The sequence below is a fragment of the Pseudophryne corroboree genome, chromosome 11 (assembly GCF_028390025.1).
Source record: "Pseudophryne corroboree isolate aPseCor3 chromosome 11, aPseCor3.hap2, whole genome shotgun sequence".
NCBI classification, from domain to species: Eukaryota; Metazoa; Chordata; class Amphibia; order Anura; family Myobatrachidae; genus Pseudophryne; species Pseudophryne corroboree.
This window is the reverse complement of record NC_086454.1, coordinates 235272004-235287357: the sequence shown is the minus strand read 5'-3', so window position 1 is coordinate 235287357 and position 15354 is coordinate 235272004. Positions and strand designations below refer to the sequence as shown.

Genomic DNA, 15354 nt, shown 5'->3' with positions numbered 1-15354 from the left:
TTTGTGTTTATTATCTTGAACCTTATTTTCTCAAAAGGCAATCAAGCTATTATTAACGTAGGATCTAAAAAAATATTGTTTTACGGAATAATAAAGGTTAAGTTTTACATAATTCTATGTATAATATCTATTTCTTCATCTTTCCAAAACGAGTGCTCCCAAAAACAGTTTTTTTGTCTTTGTTCCTCCATATTTACATGGTAAATGGCTAAGAGATATTATATAGTAAACACGGGGAGCCAGAAGTATTAGGATGTTAAAGCTTTTGTTTATGAATACCTTTTGAATCGCAGCATAATTCAGGTTATTGTAGTCTGTGAATGTCATGGAACTCATAGAAGGGAGAGAAATCTGAGCCTAAAAATTGAATTGTACTGTGTCTCTTTCAGGCGTCAGCCTTGCACCGTGCCTGAGGTGTTTCACTTCTGCTGGGTGCTGTTCATCAACGCCAAAGGTAAAGTGCTTTTAGGGTTTTCTTCTTTTCTGAGACAAAAAGTGCTTTCTCTATTACTGTAGCTAGTGTCACTGCAAGAGTTGTCTGAATATTCCAGACTGAGGTATTTACTGCTGTGGACAACTATCTTCCAGTAACATTAAGTTATTTATATGGCGCCACTGTACTTGGTCTTTGTGATTTCAGAAGGATCTCTTACACCAGGGATAGAGCTGGTGTGAGTGTGCACCGATTATGATGATGATTATTTAACCAAGAGTATGGATGGGGGTGGTGCTCTTGATTAAATCATGTAAGCAAATCTAATTGCTTGCACTTTTGAATTAACCCCATAGTGGACTAGTGTCCAACACCACACCCTGCATATGTAAATGGTATATGTAGATGTGTAGACCCTTCTAGTCACACCATGCTGTGGCGTGAGTCGGTAGCGCCGAGCATCTTTTCGTCAAGATCTATGAGGAGACACATGTATGCTTTCTCCTTACTACTGGAAAGCCTCTCTGTGTCTGATTAGTCCCATGCATTCTCCTTATACATTACAATCTCAAAAATGACATCATCTGCTGGTTGCCAATTGGAATGTGCTTGTAGTGTCCCATATGATGTATGTATAACATTGTGCACAAACAGTGCTTACAGCCAGGACACACTTCTTATGCTTGTGTTGGCATCAGTTATATAGGACATAAATGAAGCTCCTAAAATGATAAGTTCCAGTCGAACTCATACTTAGGATTTTTTAGGTATATTCTGAGGATGAGTCCCACTCTTCCTCAGCAATGAAGGGTAATATATTGGTGTATAGCTTTTAGTGTGTGTGTATGAAAACGGATAATCTCACCGTGTTTGCCATTGATAAAAGCAGAAACCAAAACATAAGCCACATGAATATAAATCAAAATTACAAGACCAATCTAAACGTGCAACTGAAACCTTTTCTGTTAGCCATGAGTAAACTTTTTACAGCAAAAACATATTTATGGTGAATTTGTTTTTAAAACCTTTATTAAAAACAACACTTTTGTTCACTTCTTAAATAAGTATCTGCTTATTTAATTATTTGCTGTTAAAAACAATAAAAACTTTCATTATAGTTTACTTTTCAGACGTAAATTTGGAAACATCTTTAAAAAAAAAAAAAAAAAACACTAATTCACAGCAGAACAACCTCTTTGCCAAGGTCAGAAAAATTACTAAACATGTTTTTCTAATCGCTGTAACGCTAGTATATTTGACTAAATGTTATTACTTGCAATATTTATATATGTATATAAGTGTAGCTGACTCTACAGACACAAGTGGGATTGCATTGTCCTGACATGATATGCAAAGAGTGTCCTTTGGCACAATGATTGGTACTTTGTGTACTCTTATTCCTGGCATCAGTGTCTGTAACTACTGAGCAGTGTAGCAACTGTAGCAGCCTAATTTCTTTAGCACAAATATAAATTTCACGTGTCCAGTACAGCAGCCCACTCCTTCTGCATAGAGAACGGATGGTTAAAAAAAAAACCCAACAAATATTATGTGGATCAGCATGAGTGTTTTCATGCATACACCCCCTCACATTTTGTTTACATAGTATTGTTTAGTCCACTATCTGGCCCTTGAAAAGTTGTACCTAATAATAATGTGCTGTAAATCAGTGAATGTTTTGCTATTCATTAGCAGTGGGTTTTTTTTTCGTTTTTTGTTTTTAATTTCCTGGTCACTATTACTGAGATTAAAATGGACAGTGTGAGGTTGCTTTCTAATGCCTGCAGGAAGAAGCATGTAGTGCCTGTGTCATGTGACACGCATGGCTGTGACATACAGTCAGATTCCTCTTATCATTATCTAGCACCTTCTACATGATAGCTAGAATCTGATTGCCATGGGCAACATCTCCACTTCTGTAAACCGCCACTTTAGTAAATATACCCCCTGGAGACTATAGGACCTTGTCCCTTGTAACCACGTTGATGATGGACCGAAATATTAATGCTGTGCCAGGCTAGTACAGTGGTATACGCCAATTAAGAGTCAATTAGATATTGCATTATCTAAGATCAATCCAAGACCACACCTGCTTTATAGCCTTACACACCCCTGTAAAATCCTTCTACGCTTATTTTTGTGGGTTATCTCATGCTCCAGAACATCAAAGTTCAATCTACTATTAACAAATGCGTTTAAAATTGTATTCTTTATCCTAAAATTTTCTTGTTTTTTCTATTACAGAAAATCATCAGAGTAATGCTGGACATGCACTATGCAATTATCTGGCAGATAATCTGCCAGATCTGGCTGGTTGAGAAAAAAAATCTGGTAATCTATGAGAGCAAATGATAATTGAACATTTGCTCCCAAGCACTGGAAAATGGACAAAACCTGTCGTTCAGACACCTTGGTTAAATCACAGATTTAGCCAGTTTATAAGAACAAAAGTTTTTGTCCATTTTCCAGTGTTTGGGAGCAAATTGTCATTTACTCTCATCCATTACGAGATTGTTTTTCCAACCAGTCAGATCTGGCAGATTATCTGCAAGATAATAGATCCTATAGATTGTAAACTTGCGAGCAGGGCCTTCCTACTTCTGACTTTGTTTATTACCCAGTTTTGTTGTATCTTTGTGTCCTATTGTAAAGTGCAATGGAATTTGCTGCGCTATATAAGAAACTGTTAATAAATAAATAAGATAACTGTATAGTGTATGCCCAGCATTAAGCCAGGCATACACCATGCAATTGTCGGGCAGATCACCTGCCACATCTGGTTGGTTGGAATGAAAATCTGGTAATGGATGAGCGCAAATTACACTTGACCATTTGCTCCCTAACAGGGGAAAATGGACAAAAATAATCATTCATACAAATTGGTTAAATCCGTGATTTAACCAATTTGTCTGAACAATAGTTTTTTATTCCAACCAGTCAGATCTGGCAGATTATCTGCCAGATAATTGTATGGTGTATGCCCAGTTTAAAACTAGGCATACACTATACAATTATCTGTCAGATAATCTGTGATTGGGATGAAAATCTGGTAATGGATGAGAGCAACTGATAATCGACCATTTGCTACCAAACACTGGAAAATGGACAAAACCTGTCCGTGATTTAACCAATTTGTATAAACGACAGTTTTTGGCCATTTTCCAGTGTTTGGGAGCAAATGGTTGATTGTCAGTTGCTCTCATCCATTACCAGGTTTTCATTCCAACCACAGATTATCTGTCAGATAATTGTATAGTGTATGCCCAGTATATGAGAGATTCGGACTGTCTTTGTTATATGTCAATGTGGTGGTTTAAAAGTGTCCATAAAATAGGTTGAGTTCCCCCGCAGCTTACATCTACAGCGCATCGGTGTGTTCTCGTTCGGCATCCTTGCTGTCAGAATTCCAGCGTAAGGATGGTGAACCTATTCGGGATGCCGGTGTCGGCATTTCGAATATTATCAGGATTACGGCGTTGGTATTCTGACTGCCGGGATCCTGACCAGATCCCTATAAAATAGGTTCAAGCTTTTAAGCAGAAGTGCTTCTGATATAATTGCAAAATGTAAATAAAGTTAAACAATTTCAAACCTGAGTTTGGGAACCTGAGAGGTGGAGAAAAATGCTATGTCCACTCCTGCAATGCTTTAATACACCCGCTCTACTCCTTTATCTCCTTTACATAATAATCCCTTGCAGTACACTAAGATCTTGTTTTTGCACAGTCACAAAGGAACTTTGCAGTTTGCATTGGGTATATTAAGACTGTAAGACATGTAATTTAAGTTTATATTGCTGTGATTTGTACAGAAATGCACTTACCTATTTGTACATAGAAAGAAAAATATTGCTATGTTTTCAGTTTGCATAAACTAAATTTGGACTATCCTCCAATATATTCAGACAGCACTACTTCTCATTGATTACTGCACACTAATGAGTTAATACATCAGGTTTATACTGCTTTATTTCACTTTGCACTGTGCCATAATAAAAACCTGGAGGTACTGTATAGAAAATAATAAAATTCTTCTTGGTGTTGAAAGGGTTAATACTCTGTTCCTAATGGCCTTAAATCTGGAAACCTAATAGGATGGTTAAATAACCCCCCAGTAATCCGCCAGGCACCAGGTTCAGCATCACTAGTAGTTTATCATAGCAACCGCACACAGAAGGCAAGTTTGGGCTTGTCTGTGTACTCCCTATAGCCTGAGGACGAACAAGGGACAATTTACTGGTCAGACAGTCACTCTGATTCACTCTGGCTGAGTGACAGCTGCTGCAGTCTTTGGGCTGAGGCTAGCAACAGGCTTGTTTCCTTGCTAGAGCTGCGGAGAAGATAATGTGTATGGTCTGCCTCTGGGGTGTATGCATCTAAAATGTAAGTCCGCAGTGAATACGTATTTGTTTTACATTAAGGCAATGCATTCTGCAGTTTCCCAGAGTGATACGAGTGCTGTGCAAGAAATAGTTGTGGTATTGTTAGCATTATAATATGTGTATAAATACAAGTAATGTATCACATGGGAAAACAAAAACCGTGAGATAGGAGTTAAGGAAAACTTTTTGCAGCATGTGACACAAGGCATAAGATTACTGTAACAATATTGTACAACTGATACTAACAAGATGATGAGTAACATATCTGACTCCTGGTTTGGGGTAGTGAGATCATTTTATATATAGACAAATATAGATGTGTTATCAGTGATATTGTAAAAGTAAGGATAAAGTAAACAGCCATCTCTATCTATGCCAGGCATTCCCAACCACGGTCCTCAAGGCACACTAACAGTGCAGGTTTTAGTGATATCCAGGCTTCAGCATAGGTGACTTAATTAGTAGCTTAGTTATTTTTATTTAACCATCTGTGCTGCAACCTGGATATCACTAAAACCAGCACTGTTAGTGTGCCTTGAGGACTGTGGTTGGGAATGTCTGATCCATGCTATGTACTATTATTATTGTTCTCTATTTGTAATAAATATATATATATATATATATATATATATATATAGGGGAGACTATAGTGATGAGACTTTAAATGTATGAAGGGGTATTGATGTCGTCGTCATCGTGGGCTCTGTAGATAAGTTTTGAGTCATGATTCTGGAGAACCTGAGGAACCAGTGCAGGGATTTGCAAAGTGGTGTGGTGGAAGAGAAAGAGGAGCTGTACTGCTGCATATAGCTGGAATATAGCAGGCATAGATGGGTCAGGGAAATACCAGGTAGAGGAGATTGCTAGAGTCTAGGCAGGAGATGATGAACGATTGGATAAGAGTTTTATTAGCATCGTGGTTAAGAAAAGGGTGTTTTCTGGCAGCATTTCCAAAGTGGAGGTGTCGGGAGTGGGGAGAGGCTGGCTGTGTAGAATAAAGCACTGGTACCTTTCCATCATTATTCAGGCATGTGAGTGTTAATCCTAATATGAAATATTTTCTGCCACAAATTCTCTTTCACATTAGAGTCGCCGCTCTCTACTGCCATGCCCCTCCAGGCTACTTGAGAAGCTAGCCTACACTTGCCTCATAAGCTTACTCTCCTCACATAACCTATTGGACATTCTTTAGTCAGCATTTTCTTTCCGACACTCCACAAGATTAAGGGGGTAATTCAGACCTGATCGCTGCTGTGCGTTTTCGCACAGCATGTGATCAGATCTGAACTGCGTATGCACCGTAAGGCGCAAGCGTAACGGACCGAAGCATCTGTGCCTAGCGACGGGATAGTGCGAAAAAAGCGATCGCAAGGTGATTGACAGGAAGAGGCCATTTGTGGGTGGCAACTGACCGTTTTAAAGGAGTGTCCGGAAAAACGCAGGCGGGATCAGGCGTTTTCAGGGAGGATGTCTGACGTCAGCTCCATTCCCGATCAGCAGCGGCAGAGTAAGTCCTGGGCTGAACAGAGACTGCACAAAATTAGTTTGTGTAGCTCTGTTGCACATGCGATCGCACACTTGAACAGCGAATTCTACCTCCCCCTGTAGGCGGCGACTATATGATTGCCTAGCGATCAGGTCTGAATTACCCCCTATGATGGCCTCTCTGCTGCATATCATACTGTCCACCACGTATCATGCACATGCATTATTGTGATTGTTGTATTTTTTATTTATATGGAAACACCAAGGTGCATATTTATTAAATGTCAGTTTTTGCCATGTTTGCAATCTGCTGATTTAGACCTCTTTTCCAGTCCCGGGTCTGACCTAAGATTTGGAACACAGTTCCAAACCGGGTCATACACGGGACTGGCCTCTTTCCACCTCTGCTCCCACCCGAATTATTCCCGGGTTAGAGATGTTTACACTCACCTGGATGTAGTATCCGCCAAGAATCTCATCTGCAGTTAGACTCCGGCTTCACCCCCGTGTCACTCGCCTCGCCCCTGGATAGTGTCGCTGTCCTCCCCATGCTGTAAATGGGAGCCAGATTTACCTGTTTACACTGCCCCTTAATCTGGGACTACCCCTGCAAGCTAGCCAGGTTGGATTCCTGGGTCACTGGACCCGGACTAACCCTTTTCCACCGAGCCATAACCCCGGTTTTAGGGGCAATGGAAAAGGGGTATTACTAAAGCCAAATCTGACAGGAATCCAACGAAAATGCAGAATGGAATATGGGCTTCAAAACCGGCGGGGATCAACGGTGGATTACAAATTACAGTCAAAATTGATGCATAGTAAATACTGTTTTCTTTAGACTTAATCCATCATCAGTGCCTGTCTGTTTGCAATTGACAGCAAACCCACTGCTTAGTAAATTTACCCCCAAGTGTCAATAGTACTGTACAAAGAAAATTGCAATGAACTTCTTTGAACCTTTTTATATTGTATTGTTTTTGGGTATCGTATTTCTCATACGTCCTAGAGGATGCTGGGGTCTACTTCAGTACCATGGGGTATAGACTGTTCCGCAGGAGCCATGGGCACTTTAAGACTTTTTCAGAGTGTGAACTGGCTCCTCCCTCTATGCCCCTCCTCCATTCCTCAGTTTAGAAAATGTGCCCAAGCAGACTGGTCGCACTCTAGTGGAGCTCTACTGCGTTTCACTAAAAGACTTTGTTAGGTTTTTTATTTTCAAGGAGGCTGCTGGCAACAGTCTCCCTGCTTCGTGGGACTTAGGGAGAAGAAGTAGGAACCAGCTTCCTAAAGAGTTTCATGGCTCTGCTTCTGCTGACAGGACACCACTAGCTCCTGAAGGGTACTGAACTCTGGCTATGCGCTCTCTCCCACAGCATGCCGTCACCCCCCTAACAGAGCCAGAAGTCAGAAGACTGGTGAGTAGTATTACCGGAGGTCTGCAGAGAGGGATCTCCGGTCATCGTGACAGCTTAAGGTACTGCGCAGCGAGCGGGAATGCTGCGCGACCATGCTATCCATAACACAGTGCACAACAGGGTGCAGGGTGCGGGGGCGCCCTGAGCAGCATGAAACCTACTCTCACTGGCAAAAGGTGGCATATGATGCTGTGGCACAGTCCTACACCCCTGCCAGTATAAATATCTAGTTCAATAGCTGAGGAAAAACGTGCCATTGCAGGGGGCGGGGCTTCTTCCTCAGGCAGCCAGCACACTACTCGCCGCCATTTTCTTCCAGCAAAAAGCAAGGGAAGAAACGCTGATCCTACTCTCAACTTCTGATTCTAGTATCAGGGTGCAAAAAGGATGGGAAAGTGTATATTGTGGTACTATAACTTATTATTGTCAATATACATAGCGCGGAAAGTCTCTGTGTACAAAGTACACGACACAGGGATTTTTTCTTTAGGCGCTGAGTTGTGGAGTGCCAATTCCTTTCTGTGTCCCTCTGACAGATTTTACTGTGGGTCTGTCCCCTATAAGCCTCGGAGTGTCTGTAGTGATTGTGCACGTGTGTGACATGTCTGAGGCAGGGAGCTCTTCCCCTGTGGGAGCCATTTTAGGGACACAGAGTTGTAATGTGGTGGCGCTGCCTTCACACCAAGAGCCTGACTGGGTGAAATATTTACGAGATAGTGTGAATCATATCAGTAAGAGATTGGATGAGTCTGACTCTCATGCAGAAAACTGAAAATAATCTGTTGAAGATGTGATTTTTAATAGTTCTGCCTTTCATCCACAGGGGACCCCTCTGGGACACCTAAAAGGTCATTTGCACAAGTAGTACAATCTGATACCGACACGGACTCTGATTCCTGTGTCGACACTAGTGATTCCAGGGGAATAGATCCAAAGTTAGCAAAAAAACATTCAAAACATGTTTGTTGCTATAAAGGAGGTGTTAGAAGTTACGGAGCCCCCTCCTTTACCACAGGAGAAGGCTTACTTTAATAAAGAAAAATGTAACTTTCCCTCCATCTCATGAGCTGAACAGTCTCTTGGAGTGAGTCTGGTTTAACCCGAAAATAAATTTCAGATTCCCAAAAGAATTCAGGCAACTTACCCTTTTCCCTGCAGAGGACAGGAAAAGGTGGGAGTCACCCCCCATTCTGTTGGACTTGGCATCTGCAAGGAGGGTGTCTGAGTTAGGGGCCTTGTCTCACAAGAGCCCTTACTTGATTTTCCATGAAGATAGGGCGGAGTTAAGAACTCGTCAGCAATTTATTCCAAAGGTGGTTTCTTCTTTCCATATAAACCAACCTTTTGTGGTACCAGTGGCTACTGATACCTTCGCTGCTTCAAAGTCTCTGGATGTGGTCAGGGCTTTGAAAATTATGTCGCAAGAACAGCTCGGATACGGAAAACAGAGGCTCTGTTTGTCCTGTATGCTCCCAACAAGATTGGGTGTCCTGCTTCTAAGCAGACTATTGCGCGCTGAATCAGAGGTACGATTCAGCACACTCATTCCACGACAGGATTGCCGATACCGAATTCGGTGACTTCCCATTCTACTAGAAAGGTGGGCTCATCCTGGGCAGCTGCCCAGGGGGTCTCGGAAATACAACTTTGCTGAGCAGCTACTTGGTCATGGGAAAACACGTTTGCTAAGTTTTACAAGTTTTGACACCTTGGCCGATGAGGACCTAAAGTTTGGTCAATCGGTGCTGCAGGGACATCTGCACTCTCCCGCCCGTACTTGAGCTTTTGGTATAACCCCATGGTACTGAAGTGGACCCCAGCATCCTCTAGGACGTATGAGAAAACAGGATTTTAATACCTACCGGTAAATCCTTTTCTCCTAGTCCGTAGAGGATGCCGGGCACCCAGCCCAGTGCGTACTTTACCTGCAGTTGTTAATTTGTTGAAAATGTTTTCAGCACGTTTGCTGTGATGTTCATGCCCGTTGGCATGTGTTTTATTGAATGCCATGTTGTGCGGCATGGTTGAAGTGTGAGCTGGTATGAATCTCACCATTAACTTAAAAGTAAATCCTTTTCTCGAAATGTCCGTCTCCCTGGGCACAGTTCCTATACTGAGGTCTGGAGGAGGGGCATAGTGGGAGAAGCCAGTTCACACTCTGAAAAAGTCTTAAAGTGCCCATGGCTCCTGCGGAACCGTCTATACCCCATGGTACTGAAGTGGACCCCAGCATCCTCTACAGACTAGGAGAAAAGGATTTACCGGTAGGTATTAAAATCCTGTTTTTTCCCTGTATGGTCCTGGACACTAAACAAAAGACCATAACAGTAATCAGAATCGTGGGATGGGGGGGTTTGGATCTTTGCCGCCAGTGGTGGGGAGGGAGGAAAGGGTTGTTTGGCCAGCAGTAAAAGTGTAGATTAGAGTAAGCGAAGGATTTAGAGAGGAAATGTCTTGATATAGTAGCAATTTTGGAAGTAATCTAATTGGCAAATCAAGGGTCCTGAGTTAGGCAGATGAGTAAACTGAAAAGACTTTAGAGAGACAGCAGGCCGTTAAGAGGGAGAACATAGAAGGGTGTCTGAAAGTCAACAACAGAAACCTTTTCAGAGGTAGTGGGTCAGTCCAGAGAGATTCAGAATAACAGCCAGTGCAGTGGAGTCCATGGTGGAAGAAAAGGAGTTAAAGAGGGAATCCGATTAGTTAGGGTAAGAAAAGGTGGAGGTGGCGAAAGAAACAAGTCCAGTGAAGAAGAAATAAGAGCAGGTCCAAAGTACCAAGATTGTGCAGAGTAAGGGTGAAGGGGGGTGGTAGACCGAAGGACAGGAGAGATGAGGTTTTGCTTAGAGAGCGTATTCTCTAGTTCTTCACAGCAAAATAAAATTCTTATATTAATGTAAAAAAAACTATGTTTAATGACTATGTTTGATCTCAATAGCAAAGCATGTTCATTCTTCATCAATTGGAAACTATAGTGTTCTATATCAGCAGTGGGGAACGTGGTAATTTTTAGGGGTGTAGAAGTGGTACTTGGTTTTACAAAGAAGCTGCATCCTTTTTTTGGGGAGACTCCTCTGATCCTATTGTGATATCCAGTAGTGGATTTACCGCTATGCAACTTAAGCTCCCAGGGCCCACCAATAGGGCTGAATTTGTGAAGGGGCACATACACTACAGTGTTTAAACTCAAAATAAACTACAGCTCCCAGCAGCCATAAGCTCCTGGCAGCAAGGGCTGTAGTGTAAGTGCGGTGCCTGGCGCAAGTAACCAGGATATAGATTGCAGGATGGCTCCTAGTTGGGCCATACAGTCTCACCAGCAGCAGGTTGACGATGTGGAGGACAGACACAGGATCTGGGATTGCAGAGAGAGCAGAACATGGAAAGGGAGATGCATGGGAAATGAGGCTCAGCTACTTCAAGCTATACGGCCTCTGCTTCCTGTCTATTCTCTTCCTCTCACACTGACTGGCTGAGGTATGCTGCTCTTCTCTCTGTCCCACTGGTCTCTCTGTGCTGCTGCTCCTGTTGGGCTCAAGAGCAGCACTCCTCCTCCTCTATGACCTGTCCTGACGATGTCTGATTATTTAACTTTTTAAATGTCCAGTATCATGTTTCTAATTTATTCAGCTTCACTTCTCAATTCTATGTATCGTCTTTCTTCTACCAGGGGTTCAAACTACAAACTATGTAGAGATATCGGAGTACTACAGTGCCTTTGCATCGGTTACTGTATGTATATAGATGAGGGAAAAAAGCGTCTGTGACTATGGCTAAGGATACTAATTTGGTAAATAAAAGGGTTTCATGGTAAGGGGTATACACACGGAGAGATCTGTTCTTAAAATCAAAGCAATTTGACTAGATTGCTTAGATTTTAAGCATGGATCTCTCGTGTGTATGCCCCGCAGCGACAGTGGTGTGTGGCCCTGTGTGTCGCTATCGCCGGTGCTAGGTTGGCCTGCATGCAGGCACAATCTAGCACATTGCTCATTTCAATACATCTGCCTTTATGCTGCATATCCACTGACATTTTTTATTTTTGTTGAATCGTGTTTGGCAATAATTTTATAGTTTTAAGGTACCTATTTATCAATAGTGTTACGTATTGTGTTCTGTTTATTGTACAATAATGGCGTATATGAAAGACTGTCAGTGTGCTCTGTGCTGCTCGAGGTATTACAGGTTGAGTATCCCATATCCAAATATTCCGAAATACGTAATTTTTTGAGTGAGATAGTGAAACCTTTGATTTCTGATGGCTCAATGTACACAAACTTTGTTTAATTCACAAAGTTATTAAAATATTGTTCTAAATGACCTTCAGGCTGTGTATAAGGGCCCTCATTCCGAGTTGTTCGCTCGGTAAATTTCATCGCATCGCAGCGATTTTCCGCTTAGTGCGCATGCGCAATGTCCGCACTGCGACTGCGCCAAGTAAATTTGCTATGAAGTTAGGATTTTTACTCACGGCTTTTTCTTCGCTCAGGCGATCGTAGTGTGATTGACAGGAAATGGGTGTTTCTGGGCGGAAACAGGCCGTTTTATGGGCGTGTGGGAAAAAACGCTACCGTTTCCGGAAAAAACGCAGGAGTGGCTGGAGAAACGGGGGAGTGTCTGGGCGAACGCTGGGTGTGTTTGTGACGTCAAACCAGGAACGACAAGCACTGAACTGATCGCAGATGCCGAGTAAGTCTGAAGCTACTCTGAAACTGCTAAGAAGTTTGTAATCGCAAAATTGCGAATACGTCGTACGCAATTTTAAGTTGCTAAGATTCACTCCCAGTAGGCGGCGGCTTAGCGTGAGCAACTCTGCTAAAATCGCCTTGCGAGCGAACAACTCGGAATGACCTCCAAGGTGTATATGAAACATAAGTGAATTGTGTGAATGTACACACACTTCGTTTAATGCACAAAGTTATTAAAAATATTGGCTAAAATTACCTTCAGGCTGTGTGTATTCGGATCAAAACCAAATAAACATAGGCAGAGAGAAGAACATAGCTAGGAACAGGAAAAGCACAAACAAAACTCTAAAAGCGATATGTGCAAATGCTAGGAGCTTAGGAAATAAAATCCCAGAACTAACTGCAATAATGACAAGGGATGATCTAGATATTGTGGCAATTACAGAGTCATGGTGCAATGAAAATCATGACTGGGACATAGCTATACCGGGATATACTTTATTTAGGAAGGACAGAATGGGAAAAATTGGTGAAGGGGTAGCAATGTATGTAAAAAAAAAAAAAAGCATAAATACTACCTTAATACAAAGTATTGAAGATAAAACTGACACCCTTTGGGTGACCATAGAAACGGGAGTAGTCGATTTATTCATATTGGCGTGATATACAGGCCACCAGGACAGGAAGAAGAACTGGACAAGAACCTTTTGCAGGACATGGCATTAAAAGGAGAGGTAATAATCATGGGAGACTTTAATCTTCCTGATGTAAACTGGGAGGTGTCTGTTGCTAGTTCCTCTAGAAACATTTTAAATTCCCTTCAGGGAGCATCCCTCCACCAATTGGTGAGGGAGCCCACTCGGAAAGATGCAATATTAGACTTAATACTTACAAATGGAGACAGAATATCGGATGTAAAAGTGGGTGAAAACCTGGGATCCAGTGATCATCAAGCAGTCTGGTTCAGCATAAAGACAGAGACCGACTCATCCCATACAAAAACAAAGGTGTTGGATTTTAGGATGGCTGATTTTGTAGGGATGGGAAAATGTGTAAGCAATTCTTTGGCAGAGTGGAGGAACTTGGAAGCAGTGCAGGAGAGGTGGGAAACATTAAAAAGTGCAATATTAAAGGCAACAGACCTTTGTATCAAAAGTGTTAGGAAAAACACAAGGAAAAGGAAGCCAGTGTGGTTTGCGAAAGAAGTAGCAAATATTGTGAAAGCAAAACAGGTGGCTTTTAGGAAATATAAGCAGACACAAAATAATGAAGACAAAGAGATATATCTTGTTAGACAGAAGGAGACTAAGAAGGTAATCAGATGTGCAAAGGCACAAGCTGAAGAGAAAATGGCCCAGTCAGTGGGTAAAGTAGGCAAAACTTTTTTAGGTATATAAGCAAAATGAGAAAAACAAAAGGCGGAATTATAAAACTAAAGACAGAGACTGGGAGTCTTATTGAGGGAGACAATGTAATAGCAGATCATCGTAATAATTATTTTTGCTCAGTATTCACTACTGAAAGAGAGGCGAAGGGGCCACAGTTAAGTTGCAGGGATATTCAAGAAAATACATTTACAGAGGAGAAGGTCCTAACAGAACTCTCAAAGCTGAAAGTGGACAAATCTATGGGGCCAGATGGGATACATCCAAGGATACTAAAAGAACTTAAAGAGATGTTGGTAGGACCATTGACAGAATTATTCAACCAGTCATTCGTTACAGGAGTAATTCCAGAGGACTGGAAAAGAGCTAACGTAGTCCCACTGCACAAAAGTGGAAGCAAGGAAGAGGCAAACAACTACAGACCAGTGAGTCTTACATCAATAGTAGGGAAATTGATGGAAATACTTTTAAAAGAAAGAGTTGTAGATTATCTCAAATCTAGCAATTTACAGGATCCCAAAGAGCATGGATTCACTGGGGGGAGATCATGTCAGACAAATCTTATTGACTTTTTTTTGACTGTGTGACTAAAGTGATGGATAAAGGTGGAGCCGTGGATATAGCTTATCTAGACTTTAGTAAGACTTTTGACACTGTTCCACATCGCAGACTGCTAAATAAACTTGGAAGCTTGGGATTGGATACTAGGATTATTGAATGGATAAGATCTTGTTTGCAGGATAAAAACAGAGAGTTGTGGTAAATGGAGTGCATTCAGAGGAGGGAAAGGTTACCAGTGGAGTACCCCAGGGATCTGTACTTGGACCAGTGCTTTTTAATATCTTTATTGGTGACATTGCAAATGGCATAAAAGGGAAAGTATGCCTTTTTGCCGATGACACAAAGGTATGCAACAGGGTAGACGCACCTGGTGGGGTAAAACAAATGACTGAGGATCTAGGTAGACTAGAGGAATGGTCAAGAGTGTGGCAATTACAGTTTAATGCCCAAAAATGCAAAATCATGCACTTGGGTCTCAATAATCCAAAGGCTAAATATAGTATTAATGGCCTTATACTGGAAACTACTGAGGAGGAAATGGATCTAGGAGTCACTATTTCAGGTGACTTAAAGGCAGGTAAGCAATGTAACAAAGCAATGAGGAAGGCTAGTCAGATGCTTGGCTGCATTGGGAGAGGAATCAGCAGCAGAAAGAAGTAATAATGCCACTGTATAGGTCATTGGTAGAATACTGTGTTCAATTCTGGAGGCCATATCTTCAAAAGAATATTAATACATTAGAGACTGTACAAAGAAGGGCAACTAAAATGGTGCATGGCCTACATCACTAAACATACCCAGAAAGACTGTTAGAAACTTTCAAATATATAAAAGGATTTTATCATGTCCCACCCTTTCCCTTCTGTGCTCCAAACTATACATATTGAGATTTTTTAAAGTCCAGGAGGGAAACATTCTCCATATGAAGAGAAGCAATAAGACACAAGGACATGCACTGAGACTGGAGGGGGTGAGGTTCAGGAGAAACATGAGGAAAAATTACTTC

At 41.7% G+C, this 15354-nt stretch overlaps 1 protein-coding gene across 3 annotated transcripts in view; it reads left to right on the top strand.

Moving 5' to 3' along the window:
* RBL2 (RB transcriptional corepressor like 2) overlaps positions 1-15354 on the top strand; it is a 367306-nt gene that overhangs the window by 103668 nt on the left and 248284 nt on the right. For 2 of the 3 annotated variants that reach the window (XM_063945306.1, XM_063945305.1), the window contains exon 4: positions 390-454. In XM_063945306.1, coding sequence (XP_063801376.1) covers positions 390-454 — 65 coding nt within the window. Of the gene's footprint in view, positions 1-389; positions 455-4701; positions 4816-15354 lie in introns of those variants that run through there. The other variant, XM_063945307.1, reaches the window with a different exon arrangement.